Genomic DNA, 13,756 nt, shown 5'->3' on the forward strand with positions numbered 1-13,756 from the left:
GTGGTGCTTCCCTCCTGAGGTTTCTATCAGCAAGTATGTCATCTCAGACTCATGAGGGAGCCACAAGCATCACGCAGGAGCAGGAAGCAGATCTAATTGGGACATGCCATCGTATATTCCCAATTCAGTATTTTATTTTCACAACTATAGCATTAAATAACTATCAGACAGCATTAAACAAAACTTTTAACTTTAATTGTCAAACTCAACACTAGCAAGAACAAATAAAGCGCTACTGGGAAACGTTTAAACTAAAATTTATGAAGAGACAAGCCAGTAATTAGAACAGTTCTATCTTTTAGCAATATCTGTCAGCCTAGGTCCAACATCAGTACAGGTTATGATAGCCACATTCTGTTCATCTTGGAACTTAAAACTGAATAGTTAAGCGTTGTCTGTTGGTATCTCAGACTGCAGTTTCAATATAGTATACTATAAGCACGATCAAAACTTATGTACATGAACAATGAAGCATGACTTGAACACTTACACTAAATTATTTACAAGTACTCCAACATAAAAAAAAATAAAATATAATAGCCTTAAGAATGGACAACTGAAGCGAATACCAACATTTAGAGAACCTTATTAGGAAGAATTACAAAACATCAATAGCCAAGACATTAACAATTGCACTACACTAATACAGAGTCCAAATATTAAATTGGTGCATTATTTCACAATGCACTAGCTTTGAGAGAAAAATGCTGCCTTCACTAAAACGCAGCTTAGATCTGTTTCACGTAATTATTTTTACAAGAAGCATCTTAACACAATAATGATTGTTTTAATGCTACAGTTTACAGCAAGGACAACAAACTAAAAATAGCAGCAGTTCCACATGGCACTCGAATTCCACAGGTTTCTAAGCTGTGGTTTATGCAATGCCTACAAAGTGCTCCCAGTTGAATATACAAATAAAATTCACAATAAAAGTCTACCTGGTATCAGGTACATTGAGTGTAGATGGCTTTAAAGCCTGTCTTTCAAAATTTATTCCCCTCTGCTCCAAAAAACTTAAAAAAAATTTAAAAAGAAAAATAGAAAGAAGAAAATCAGTAACTATCAAAGCAAGGCCCCCTCCCTCCCTCTTAAAGATCATTAGGGATATTACTTCTTATTACAATGCCATAACACTACAAAGCAGCACACCACTTTAGTGGTTAACCCTGGGACGATGTAACATCTAACAGTGTAACTGAAAGGCTTATGGATCAACATCCAGGATCCTCTAAAGATAACAACTGAGTCCATTAACTCAAATGGTTAAAACAGCTCATCAGCCATATTGTACAAGTAAAAAAATCCAGAAGCAATTCCTGCAAAACAAGTGACACCAATCAAAGACAGGACAAGAGACCAGGAATTGAATGCCTCCTTCAATTCCTTAGAGGCTTCAGCCCAGCAAAGATGCTACAGCCATCCTCAGCAGTTCTTTTAGACTTCACAGTTAGTATATAGTAAGACTAACTGAGCGGTTCATTTTCTTTCCAATGAGTCGAGATGGTCTGTTTTGTGTGGTAGATCTAGTTGCCATTCTGTCAGTGAACAGTGCTCGCTCCTCAGCTGCAGCCTTTGCCATCTGTGCCTTCTTCAGCTCTCTGCAAGACATTGAGAAAGTTGAGTCATGCTTAAACAACAGTATCAGCAATGACTACGGCATATCACAGCAAGAGCGCTTGAAATGAATTACAGCAGTTTAGAACTTAAGACCTGCTATCACCTTAGCTCATACTAAGACCATTATCATCTGCATCCACCTGTTTACAACTCAGAGAAGTGGGATGTTTGTTAGTTCACATTCTTGAAGAATAAGGGAAAGAAATGACAAATTCACACAACCCTGACATTGAGATCTACCCTTTTATAAGCTTTATATACTTTATACACCCTTTATACACTTTAATTACTAGAATACAGCAGGACACTGTTTACTTTCTGGTAATCACTGAAGAGCCAATTACTGAGGTTTGCCCAGATGAAGTGTTCAGCCACAACTGAACTTCTGTGGAAGATTCAAACAGTCAGACACACACTGAGATGAACGTAACTGGCAACAAGCAAGTCAGAAAGCAGCTTTTTGTGTACCCACATCAAAAGCTCATCACTACTTAAGACTTTTTCTGCCTTACATAAAAATTTGAGCCCAAAACTGCAAGGCTGAGTCAGGTCATTGTCACTCTGCAGCATTCCCTCAACTACTCAGTTTCAGACAACTACCAATACTCGTTTTGAGGACAAAGTCAAACAAAACTCAGGATAAATGTATGAAATCATCTGACTAAAGAGCAAAGTTATCTTTGTCAAGGGTTTCCCCATGCATCTCTTTTTTTTTCCCCAAACGCTGACACATGGCTAAGTTCGAGGATTCCCCTACTCTTTTCCAACCCCAAACTACCCCTCAAAAGAGTTTTCTCCACTCTAAGAACTATTTGTAGTATTTGTAATCTCACTTCACAGCTGATCTCCAAAAAATTTTACAGGCTTGCTGCATGTTGGTGTAGGTGTTAAGTTAAATGTTTCCATTTAATAAACTACTCCCATTTTTGTAAGCCAAAACATCTATATTGCAACTAAATATTCCCCACTGTCAGTTCACTGAAAGAGAATGCAATCAGTTTTTAGTCATCTTCCCTAAGACTGAATATTGACTTACAAATGCATGCACTTGTGCACATCCACCTACCACACCACTACCAGGAAATCAAGTTTTACAATGTATTTCCATTCTTCCCTAGAAGTCTAATCTTGAATTCTTCCTTCCTCTGAAGAAAACACAATAAAAAAAGCTGAGTTTCTTTACAAAGATTCCTTTCACTGATGAGGATTTAAATACACAAGTGGTGTCTTAAATGGGTCAAATGCAGAAGCGTTAAAAAAGCAGAACAAAACAAAATACCTACTTAGCTATTTTATGGAACACTACCCCACCCACACAGTATTAAAAATTACTGTTGGTAAGTGTTCTTTTTAAAATAATTCTTGGATTTGCAGTTATTTTGTAACTGTTAACTACTTGTTGCCAGGCCAGAAGAAGTCTTCACAAAATGTTAGCTTTGCTAACTTCCCCTTTCACACAATACAAAAAAATATGTTCTTTATACAAGCAATTAATCTCAGCAAATCTGTCCTTGAATAGCCTGCACAAACTGCCAAATTATTCTTTCTACAGACAGTGTAATTCATAAGATTATCATACAAAATTGCAAATTGGGATAGGTTCAAACTATAGCAAGTAAAGCAGAGAGAAATGGAGAAAATCCAAATGCAAAGTTAACATCTTCACTCAAAACCAGCCAGTCAGAAAGTAATCATAAAAGCCTGCCTGTTACGCATAACACATGCAAAAGTTTGTCCCTGCACACTGCAGGGTGGTTGGACTAGATGACTTTTAAAAGTTCTTTCCAACCCAAAAGCATTCTGTGATTCTATTATTCATAACTTACTCTCTCTTAAACTTAAGCAGAAATCAAGACTTTCTTAGAAGGAACCTCTTCTTCAAACACTCAACTCTGGATTAAAGCTTTGAGCAGGGGTAGGACAAGATGACCTTCTGATAAAAACTGTTCTCTGGTAAACTAATAACACTGTTATGTACAAGTCAAATTAGTTCAAAAACATTCCCCATGTGCCATTTCATTGAAGTTCAAAAGAGCTCATTTAAGTCACATCTTGCAACACGCTTCAACATACAAATGCCCTTGGGAAAACAGGCTCGCATAATACAGATGCAAGTTACATTCTATGAAGCATGTGTTATGCTTGAAACGCATTTTTAGAACTGTAGTCTCCGTATTCCTTGAATACTAATAGTGTAGTTGATAATTGCCTTAGAGTGCTCAAGATGTTCTTTCTATAGAGAAGTTCCTTGCAAGGTTACCCACTTTGTACTCTCAGGTGTGTACAGGTATACAGATTGGTGGACCTCCTGCAGGAACAAGGAGGTTTTAGTCCTGTTTTAACATCAATTTACTATCAGTAGTTTATATTTTACTATCATTAACTTATATTTAAGGACCCCAAGGAAGTACTTACTTCTGCAAGAGAGAGTTTTTGAATTTTTCAGCGTTCAGTTCTATCCGGAGCTGTTCTGCACTCTTTTTTGCAGCAGAGAGAAGTACTGAATGCTTGACTAGTACCACAGCTGAAGGCCTTTTCTCTGGATCAGGATTAATCATAACCTTGGAAAAAAGGAAATAAGTCATTCTAGTTAAGGCAAATAATACAGTAAATTCCACTAATCTGTAGCCTCTAGTACAAGATTCTTACTTTTAGTAAGTCTAGTAATTCTTGAGAAATCACTTGTGGTATTCTAGGTAGTTTTCCTTGTCGAATTTCATGCCATTGGTCTCCATTGGTTGGAAGTGGTTCAGCCCCAGCAGCACAGACAACAGTCAGAGCAAGAGCAAAAATATCCGCTTTTGGCAGATGAGCATAGTTCTTGAAAAACAAACACAAACTCATTACACATACCACACCACCCACTCGGTGCAAAAAGAAATCTGGCAGCTGAACTGAACACATCCACAGTATTACATTTCCCTTTAAATACTACCGGTGTTCAAGGGGATTATCATTTAGGAAGTTCCTCCTTCTCCAGCAAAGTGGCAGACAGCAACTCATTACTTCAAAGAGAATAGCATGCAGACACCACTATTTTCCACAAACAGAACGGTTACCTCTTGTAGGACTTCATTTGCAAGAAAACGGCTATCGCCTTCTTCCACTTGTGGACTAGATACTCGAGTTACATGCCCAAGGTCACCTGCAAAAAGCAAAGAAAGTTACGTTTCAGAAGATAAATAAATAAGACAATGCAATTCTTTTGAGCACAAGCGTGCTGCTTCTCACCTATTTTAAATATGACTCTATCAGATGACCAGTCATCATCATCACCTTCCTCTGACGTTGCGCTTGGGACTGATGTCCTAGATATGAAAATATTACCTGAAAAAAAGAGTATAAGTGTTAAAAAACAAACAAACAAACAAACATACAATTTTCTGTCCAATTCCTACAGTTGCTTTAGCCACACGAAAGTTTTAATTGTATACACACCTAGCATGTAGAGCAAGAAACTGTAAGTTACTCTGGCCCCTGAGCTGGGAGGGGAGCCAAGTGTTATTTAAGTAGAGTCAATTACACAAAAAGAACCCAAGATAAACTTACAGTTTAAGTGTGCTAGCCAATTTTATAACTGACATCTTTGTACTGCTAGTTAGAACCTCAGGGAAGAATTTACAGTTAATAAGGTGTGACTAACTGCTTGGTTTTCTGCATCAGATTAAATTAACTGAATAAGTTGTCAATAGAAGTCAAAGCAGTTTACAAACTTACTAGGTTTGATATCCATGTGTACCAGTGACATTGAATGAATGTACTTTAAGCCTCGAGCTACCTGAAGTAGCAAGTCCTTCAGTTCTGGTTCCGTAAAATAACGCATGTTCCTGTAATTTTCACTTATGGCATCTGCTAAACTGCCACCTGAGACAACAGCAAAAGAAAACAACTGATTATTTTACATCAAACAGTTGACACAGTAATGACAACTTGTTTCCAAAATCAAGTACAACCAGCTCCCAAAATTAACAGAGAATATATGACCAAGAACTTGCTAAAGATACACAGGAAATGTAGAATCTAGTGCTCTGTTCCCCTTTTTACAGACATGTCATAGAATATGATTTTTCTGCAGTAGTTGTTGTGCAAATCAACTGTAAAACCAACACAAGGGAAGACTTCCCTCCCTCTTCCAAATCTCTCGCAGAGTATCAACCACAGGAAAAACACCTCAGACATCAGATCCACCTCCCTTTTTAAAGGAAATTGTCTGGTAATTTTCTCTATTCCAGTTTGTATTATTATATAGAAGAATGAACAGTTTTGCTGTTTATAAATGCCTCACTGTACTTCCAATATTCTTGAACATTTTAAGACTTTATAATTTTCTAGTTTTTACTTCACATACCTGATACACCTTTTCTAATAGAAAGGAATATTAGACATTTGAGACAATGGTATGAGCTACATGAAGGGCAATCAATTCCTAACTAGTACTAGGCAGAGATACCCGTGTATGTTCAAGAATTTGAAAGCAAGTGATAAACTTTACTTACCATTGCAGTATTCGTTCTGTATAAGCATATGATCATCTTCTGCCCATGCAGAGTAGTATCTTACTACATGAGAATGCTGTCCTAGCACTGCGTGTGCATAGACCTCCCTTAAAGCATTTTGTCTGTTACAGACAAAAAATAACAGCACACAAGAATATTAAATTAGTCCAGTTTCAGCTTGATACAAACATTTATATCACACTCTTCTGCCAGCTCATGTTTCTAATTAAAATTTTTACATTCAGTTCTGTGGCGTATTAATGTGAATTTGTGTTCATATATAAATAGCTAAAAAAATTTACACTGTATTAAAAGAGTGAGTGTGTGGAGCATCAAAACCCATGTTTTGTTGCAGGTAATTCTTGAGGCAGTAGCTACTTCTATTACATATCAGCAGCAAGCTTTGAAAAGCATTGCTGAGGTTTTGGGGAAAAAACTAATGACTATAAGCCAGGAGCACGACTGTACTCACCATTCCTAACTTGTCATGCTCAAGTCTGGTATGCAACTTTGAGCAATATAAACTTCTGGCATTTTATATTGTGAGAGTTGAAACAGTGAGGGGAAGAAGTCATGAATTGTAGGCTCATTCACAAATGCCAAAAAATATCCCAAAATTGACTTGACTAATATGCATACCACAAGTTGACAAGGGTAAGAACCTTCTTTGGAGTACTGCTTTCCTTTGCTATCTCAAAGGATCATCACTGCGGTTTATTCACATAGTATCTTCTGCCATTAATGCAACTAACTACTATTCTTGCTTTTTCAAGGGGAACAATCTGTTTCCACACAGAATATTAGATAAATGCCTGCTAGGAGAAAGGCCAAGTAACCTTTCCTCCCTAGAACTACACCGTATTCAGAAAGACTTCAAAATCATACCTTGTTTACATTTAATCCATATATGTTTATACTTTTCTCTTAAACGTCTTCTCTAGACACCAATATGAAGAGACACGGGAAGTAAAAGAACTAAGATATGAGGGTGACTTAACCCTTAATAGAAGCAAATACTTACTCATCCACAGAGCCAGCTAAGGGTTTCTTGGACCGCTTTATTGCATAAATACAGCCGTCAAGCCTCTTCACACATTTAAACACAGAACCAAATTCACCAGATCCAATCTTCTCCAACTCATGAAATTCAGTTGCATACCGTGACTTCATATTACTTTCTGTTATTGTTATCCTCTGTCAAGATAAAAAAAGAAAATACTTAGATATGCAGATACAAACTACCTGACTTAAATATCAAGTTCTAAAGATTAATACTTACCTTAGCTGGTCTGATAGTTTCATCTTCAGGCTCTCCATCACTTGCTTCCATGTCCTCACCACAAGAGCTGAAATTCACACCAGTTACTTTTGTAGAAGTAATATTGCTTAAGTAAGCTTAAGACTTAAGTTTAGCAGCTGTTAATTTTTGAGATTTATTTCTCCCATTCTACCTAATTTTAGTTTAATTAAACACTAGACATTTTTAAGCACATGCTGATATTTTTGTCAGCTCTTCATGTTTCACGCTAGTATTTAATGTGTTTTCCACTCTTCAAGAAAAGATTGTGTGCAAAGATCATTCAGTTTGGCAAGATGACTGTAGGACATAGCCTAGTCTATCATCTCTATAGAGTGCTAAATAGTTATTTCAAAACATCATAATCTCAAAGCTGATACTTTAAGACCTATATTATATGCCATGAATAAATCTGTAAAGAAAAATACTATCATAAAAACATCTTTAAATGAAACTTTAGCAGCTAAAAGTAGTTCTAAAAAAAAAAATTAAAGGAAGACAGATAGAGAGGTTCCTCACTCATTCCAGTGCATTCGCTTCCTCCTCCGACATTTTCCTTCAAAGTTGTGAAGGAACATGGAATCAGGAGTGAAGGGATTGATGTTCACATGAGGTGTTTGTCTAACATCTTCACCTTGCTTCTCCGATTTCCCAACATTCATAAACAGAGAGCCCCCTCGAAGTTTGACTGAGCTGGAGCCTATTCCTTGTGCTTTAGAAAGCAAACTCTGTATTTATTTAAAAAAAAAAAAAAAAAAAACACAGAAACACCACACACACAAAAAAAAGACAAAACCACAAACACAACACACATTAAAAAAAACCCCACACCAAAAAGACATGAAAGACATGTACAAAAAAAATTACAGTCTCAATATTGCTTTAGACATGCAGTCATGTCATGCTTGAAAACCATTACAACATTGTCATTGAAGTTAGCATGAATTGTTTCAATATCTTCATTTCTATCAAAAAGAACTCCAAATAAACTATTAGGCTTTATACTCCACACAAAAAAAAAAAGGCAATGAAATCACTGAATGTTAAAATATTTTTTAAAAGACAGGAAAGACTGTGAGAGCTGTGTCTTTTGGTCTTTAATCATGTCATCACTGATACTTCTGGGACAATTCTTTGTCCATGAGATGAACAGATGAAACTTATGGGTCATCCTGTGCTTTATAATTATGATTTTCACATATAAGACATGTAAACTAGATCAGACACAGGAAATTATCTTTGTTGACTACAAATTTAGGTGGCAAGCTAAAATATATAACAAATAAATAAGACTTAATACTGATGCACAGATACCTCTTCATGAGCCTATCAAAACTTCCTCAAGAATTGACAGCACTGTTGCATCATCATTTCAATAACCAAAACATATTTTTGGCCAGTAACTTATCAACCCAGGTGTCTGCCAGGCACACGATGAAACCTCTCTCAGCTTGGTAATGGATTTTGCACCTGAGTCTCCTACATCCTGCTGAGGATGCCAACCACTGATCTATTTGGATCACAAAAAGGAGTATTGCCTTATCCTAGCAATACACTTCAAAACAAAGACCTAACATAACTTAAGCTTGAACCACTGTAAGGAAGAAGGCTCTGTACTTGAGAATCAAAATTGCACTCTCCAGATCTGGAGTAGATAAAGACCTTTAAGTCACCGTGCATCTCAACACGTTTCAGTATTTCCACTGGACACCTTAGCCAATAGATTCTTCCATATTTCAAATACAAGCTTTCCCACATAACCCACAGAGAATTTGGGCACCTCATCTAAAAATGCCACTGAACTAGAGTGTTAAGACCTTGGGTTTAGCGTCACAATCCAAAATATTCTTGCATCTCTAAAGCATCTGCTTCTGACCCGGTACAAGGCCATACAATTGTTTGGGTTTGAAGGGACCTTTAACGGTCATCTAGTCCAACTCCCCTGCCGTGAGCAGGGACATCTTCAACCAGATAAGGTATCTCAGTGCCCTATCCAGCCTGATCTGGAACGTTTCCAAGGACAGGCTATATCATCATCAGTTTTACTATTTCCAAACATGTACCACTAATTTCTACCAGTGAAACCTCATTTGAAATGAAAGCCGTAGAAAACCAATTAAGAAGTTTGCCTTCCTCGCACTTTAAATCAGTTGTTTTCAATCTACAGACCACTGGGAGATTATGCCCAGGGATTATCCCTGGATGACTTCTAAAGTGCTATACGAAAAGTAACGAAGAAAGCAAACCTACTATCATTGGGTTCAAACTCACAATGCAGTGTTTCACGAGTGTCGAGTTCAAAAGTTTAAATGCCTTCCAGAAGTCTGCCATCGGCAGTGTTAAGAGCTACCTACTCCTTTAAGATTCCAAATCCATCGGGTAACAGCATGGGCTACTCAAAGAGCCATTTGCATTGGATGCAAAAGAGCGCAGATATGGAACTCGCGCCAGCACACGCTGCAAGAGCAGCAGTACTCAAGTCACACCGACTGACAGACGCAGGAGCGAATTCCAATTCACGCTGTAACTTTCTGGTTAACAAAGGTACAAATGCCCACACAACACTATTTATTTTATGAGTTTAATATTCTACTTTCGCCTTTTAAAAAACATTTCCCACAAAATACAGTGAAAGTGGAGTATCTGTATATACGAATATGTATATAAAAATGCAAAAAAACCCCATTTTCTAAATACCAATTGTACATGTTGAAGGGCGGGGCTGTTCCACGCCCACACTTACAGTCCCCCAGTACGGGACAAAGCACGGTTCGGGAGGCGCGGTACTACTTTCCCTTCCCCGTCCGCCCGGACGGCCATCAGACAGCGGAGCACCCGGAGCTGCCGGGATAAACCCAGCGGCGCCCGCCTCGGCCCCGCGGGCGGCGCCAGCAGTCGCGCGGAGGCGGTGCCCACCACCGCCCGCCCCTTTTCCCCCGCTGGGCCCACCGGCGCGCGAGGCCTGGCCGGCAGCTGCGCGGGCGGAGCGTCGCCTTTCGCGGGTTACATAACCGTAACGGACGGGCCGGGGGCAGATCCCCGAGCGCAGGCCCAAAAGTTTCCGTTACATACCGGTGGGGTGGGGCACGCGGCTCACCCACCGGCACCGAGCCGCTGCAGTCCCCTAAACCCGCGTTTCAACCGCCAGCGCGGCGCCTCCAGCGGCTCTACTGAGCCCCGCCCGGCCCGGCCCAGCACCCCCCACTCCGCCCTCAGGCCGGGGAAGCCGATCCGCAGAGCGCTGCGGCGTGGGGCGGATGCCTCACCTTGGGGGTGTGCGGCGTGTCGAAGAGACGCAGCTTGCGGAAAGTCTTGTGAGGAGGGGTGCCAGGGTATTCGGGCAGCGGCGAAGTTGGCTCCTCGCTCCGCGCTCGGTAACCGCTAGCTGCCGGGCGTGGCGGAGAGTGCCCGCAGTAGCGGCGGCCCTTGTGAGGGGGCGGCGGCGAGGGAGAGCCGGCCATAAAATAAGTTCCAGGCGACTTCACCGGTGAGGAGCCGAATCCCTCCTCTTCCCAAGAGTCTCCTTCGTCCGGCAGCGCCGTCGCCGCCCCGGGCTCCATCTCCTCCTCCTCCTCCAGCAGGGGCGGGTCGCCCCGCGCCGGGGTACGAGTCGATGAGAGCGGCGAGTCAGCCTCTTGGAAGGCTGAGTCTTCACCGGTGCTGTTGCCGCTGCTGCCGCCTTCCTCCTCCTCGTCCTCCTCCTCCTCTTCGCAGTCACTGTGGCCGCCCAGGAACAGCAGCTTCTGCCGGATCGGGGCGGCCGCCCTCCGGGCCGAAACTCGCCGCGGCGGCGCCGCCTGCTGCAAGCTGAAGAAGCTCATAGCGGCTCGCAGCGAGCCCCGCTCACGGCCGAAACACTACCGCTCCGCTGCTCCCTCGTTCTCTCGCTACGATACGCCCCTGACTGCGGCGACGGTCCGCTGCAGGAGCTGCTCCTGCCCACGGCTCGCCTCGCGCTGTTCGGACTCCGCGGCTTTCCCGCGACCGTTAGTCACGTGGCGCGCACGCCAGCCAATCACGCCCACCCCCTCGGTTTGAAAACACGGAGGGCAGGGGAGGGCCTACACACGAGCGCGTCACGGGGCTCTTTGGCGCGAACGCCGCGAGCAGTGCAGGCGGAGGGGGCGGGGCTCGGCTCGCCCCCCGGCGACCACACGTACGCAGCTGCCCCGTCAGGTGCGGGCCAGACGCCATCTTAGCCCGGGGCTGGAACCCGCCCAGTGTCGGCGGCGGAGCACGCGGGTCGGCCGGTACCGCCTGGGGTGCGGGCGTGAGACAGGCGGAGACAGGGGGGTAGGACGGAGCTGCCAGCTTCACAGCAAGGTGGTTCAGTTCCCGCTTGGTGGGTAGAGGAGTGTGCACAAATCTTCGCTTCGTAGGCTCGGAGAAGAGTAACAACTTTTAAACCAGTTAAAGATGGCTTTTTGGCTAATTCAAAAAGTAAATACTTACTAAAGAACTATCCATGTGTTCAAATACCGCACTACAGTGTTAACAAGAACACGAATCAGAAAGCCTCACCATGGCAAACGTGATACACAGCAGATGCCATTTACTAGACAGACCATCTCCCCATAGATGCCCCAACGTTGCTGCTTGGCTTCATTTTCCATCTCATGCCTCCTTCTGTAACTGGTGAAGTAAACCTGCCTATCCCTCTCCTATAACAAATCACTTCAAAATTATGCCCTTGGCTAACGTGTTTTTTCCTGGCTGCAGGGGCTCTGAATACAAAGAAAGCCCGCTGTGTATCTTTGTGTGCTTCCCCAGGTAGGCACCATCCCCTGGATGTGCAGGCAATACCTGGGATTTGCTTGCACGATAGCTGTGAGCAGGTGGATAGATGGTCTGACTGCAGCAGAGGCCATGTCCCCTTCCCAAATGCCTACTCCTTCTCTCAAAATACCTAAGGCACAGTCAGTAGAAAATAGAAGTTTGTACTTAAACATGTTCCTGCCATTTGCTGATATCCTCCTGCTGGGCCACTGAGCCCTCATGTCCATGGGTAGAAGCCTCAAAAGCACCTTCAGACACAGTTCCAGCACCTGTGGTCACAGCCGGAGTGTAGACATTCCAACAGCAGGGCTCAGCTGCCTGCTGAAATAAGACACCTGTATTTCCAACAGGTAGTTATTTTTAAACAGATTTTCTATTGAGGTGCAAATGAAAAACACTGGAATACGTTTTTCTTTCCTTTCACACTAGTGCTATTTACACAGCTTCCACTAAGTCTGTGTGCGTTTGGGATGTAAGAAACGCCACCAGAGATGCTAGTATCCCATACCCCACTTATGCTAATGATTCCTCCTTTTTTAACCTCTTCATCCTGAAAATACTCATTTCTTTGTGATCTACCACACAGGGTAGCACAACCATCCCATGCTTCTCTCACCAGTAACCTGCAAGTATTAAACCTGCAGCATGTGCAGGGGCAACTGCCTCTGCCAGCAGCACTTCATGAACATAGCATTTTAAATTAGCCTAACTTTACTCACACACTCCTCATGCATGTGCTGTGAAATGGCTTTGCTGGGAGCTTCATCACCTCAAGGTGTGTGGGTTGCTACCCTTTTCTTTTACACAGAAAGAGCTCTGCTTAAATATCACATCTCTGAGTATTTCTCACACTGAGACCAAGAAAGAAATGGAAATACTGAATAAAAATGTAACTATAACAAAATGCATAGTTGCTATATAAAGGCTGCGTTCATCAGCTTTTCATGTGCTGTGCTGAATTTGCATCAGTTCTTCTTTTGCTCAAGTTTTACAGGACTATAAATGCACATTAAAAAGAGGATTTTCCCCTAGACTGCGTGTGGCAACGCTGCTATCCTATCCACCATGACACCACTGTAACTAGCATGAGGAAGCCTGTAAACAGCCTAGCTAAAAAACATTGCAGAATCAATTCCCCTAGAGAGCACATTAGCAATGGGCATCATCACAGAAGGTGGGTGAGCAAGGAAGGCCTCTGCTGACTTCCATTGCACCATACTTAGCAAGCCAAATTCATCCCAAATTCTCTGAACCTAATTAACTTACACCTTTGAGCCTCTGCAGATCTTGCAAACTAAAGCCCTGGTCCTTTGAATAGATATAACAGCACATAACCTGATGTTCAGGCAGTACCTGACAGATACTCCGACAAATTTGTGTGGCTTAAAGGTTCTCAGGGTATGTTTGCAAAATTTGCCTCTGATGGAGTTTTCATGTTTAATACTTGCTTTTAAATTAAAAAATACCAGTTTGGTGCACTGAAGACTTTGCTATCAGAAACACTTATCTGGGGCAGCACACAAACTGCTTAGGAGTTATAACTAGGAGTTTTCAAGCTCAGACTCAA

The 13,756-nt window shown here is 42.0% G+C and overlaps 1 protein-coding gene across 1 annotated transcript; it reads right to left on the reverse strand.

Annotated features, from left to right (window-relative positions):
* Positions 1–1,347: 1,347 nt before the first annotated feature.
* WEE1 (WEE1 G2 checkpoint kinase) lies at positions 1,348–11,234 on the reverse strand. The gene is made up of 11 exons (XM_054390353.1): positions 10,680–11,234; positions 7,933–8,141; positions 7,396–7,462; positions 7,138–7,310; positions 6,117–6,238; positions 5,338–5,484; positions 4,852–4,947; positions 4,680–4,765; positions 4,270–4,440; positions 4,036–4,181; positions 1,348–1,601 (listed from the first exon to the last, which is right to left on the reverse strand). The coding sequence occupies exons 1-11, from the start codon at positions 11,232–11,234 to the stop codon at positions 1,451–1,453; spliced, it is 1,923 nt and encodes a 640-aa protein (XP_054246328.1). The 3' UTR covers positions 1,348–1,450.
* Between the last annotated feature and the right edge of the window lie 2,522 nt (positions 11,235–13,756).

Source organism: Indicator indicator, chromosome 21 (genome assembly GCF_027791375.1).
Source record: "Indicator indicator isolate 239-I01 chromosome 21, UM_Iind_1.1, whole genome shotgun sequence".
Taxonomy (NCBI): Eukaryota; Metazoa; Chordata; class Aves; order Piciformes; family Indicatoridae; genus Indicator; species Indicator indicator.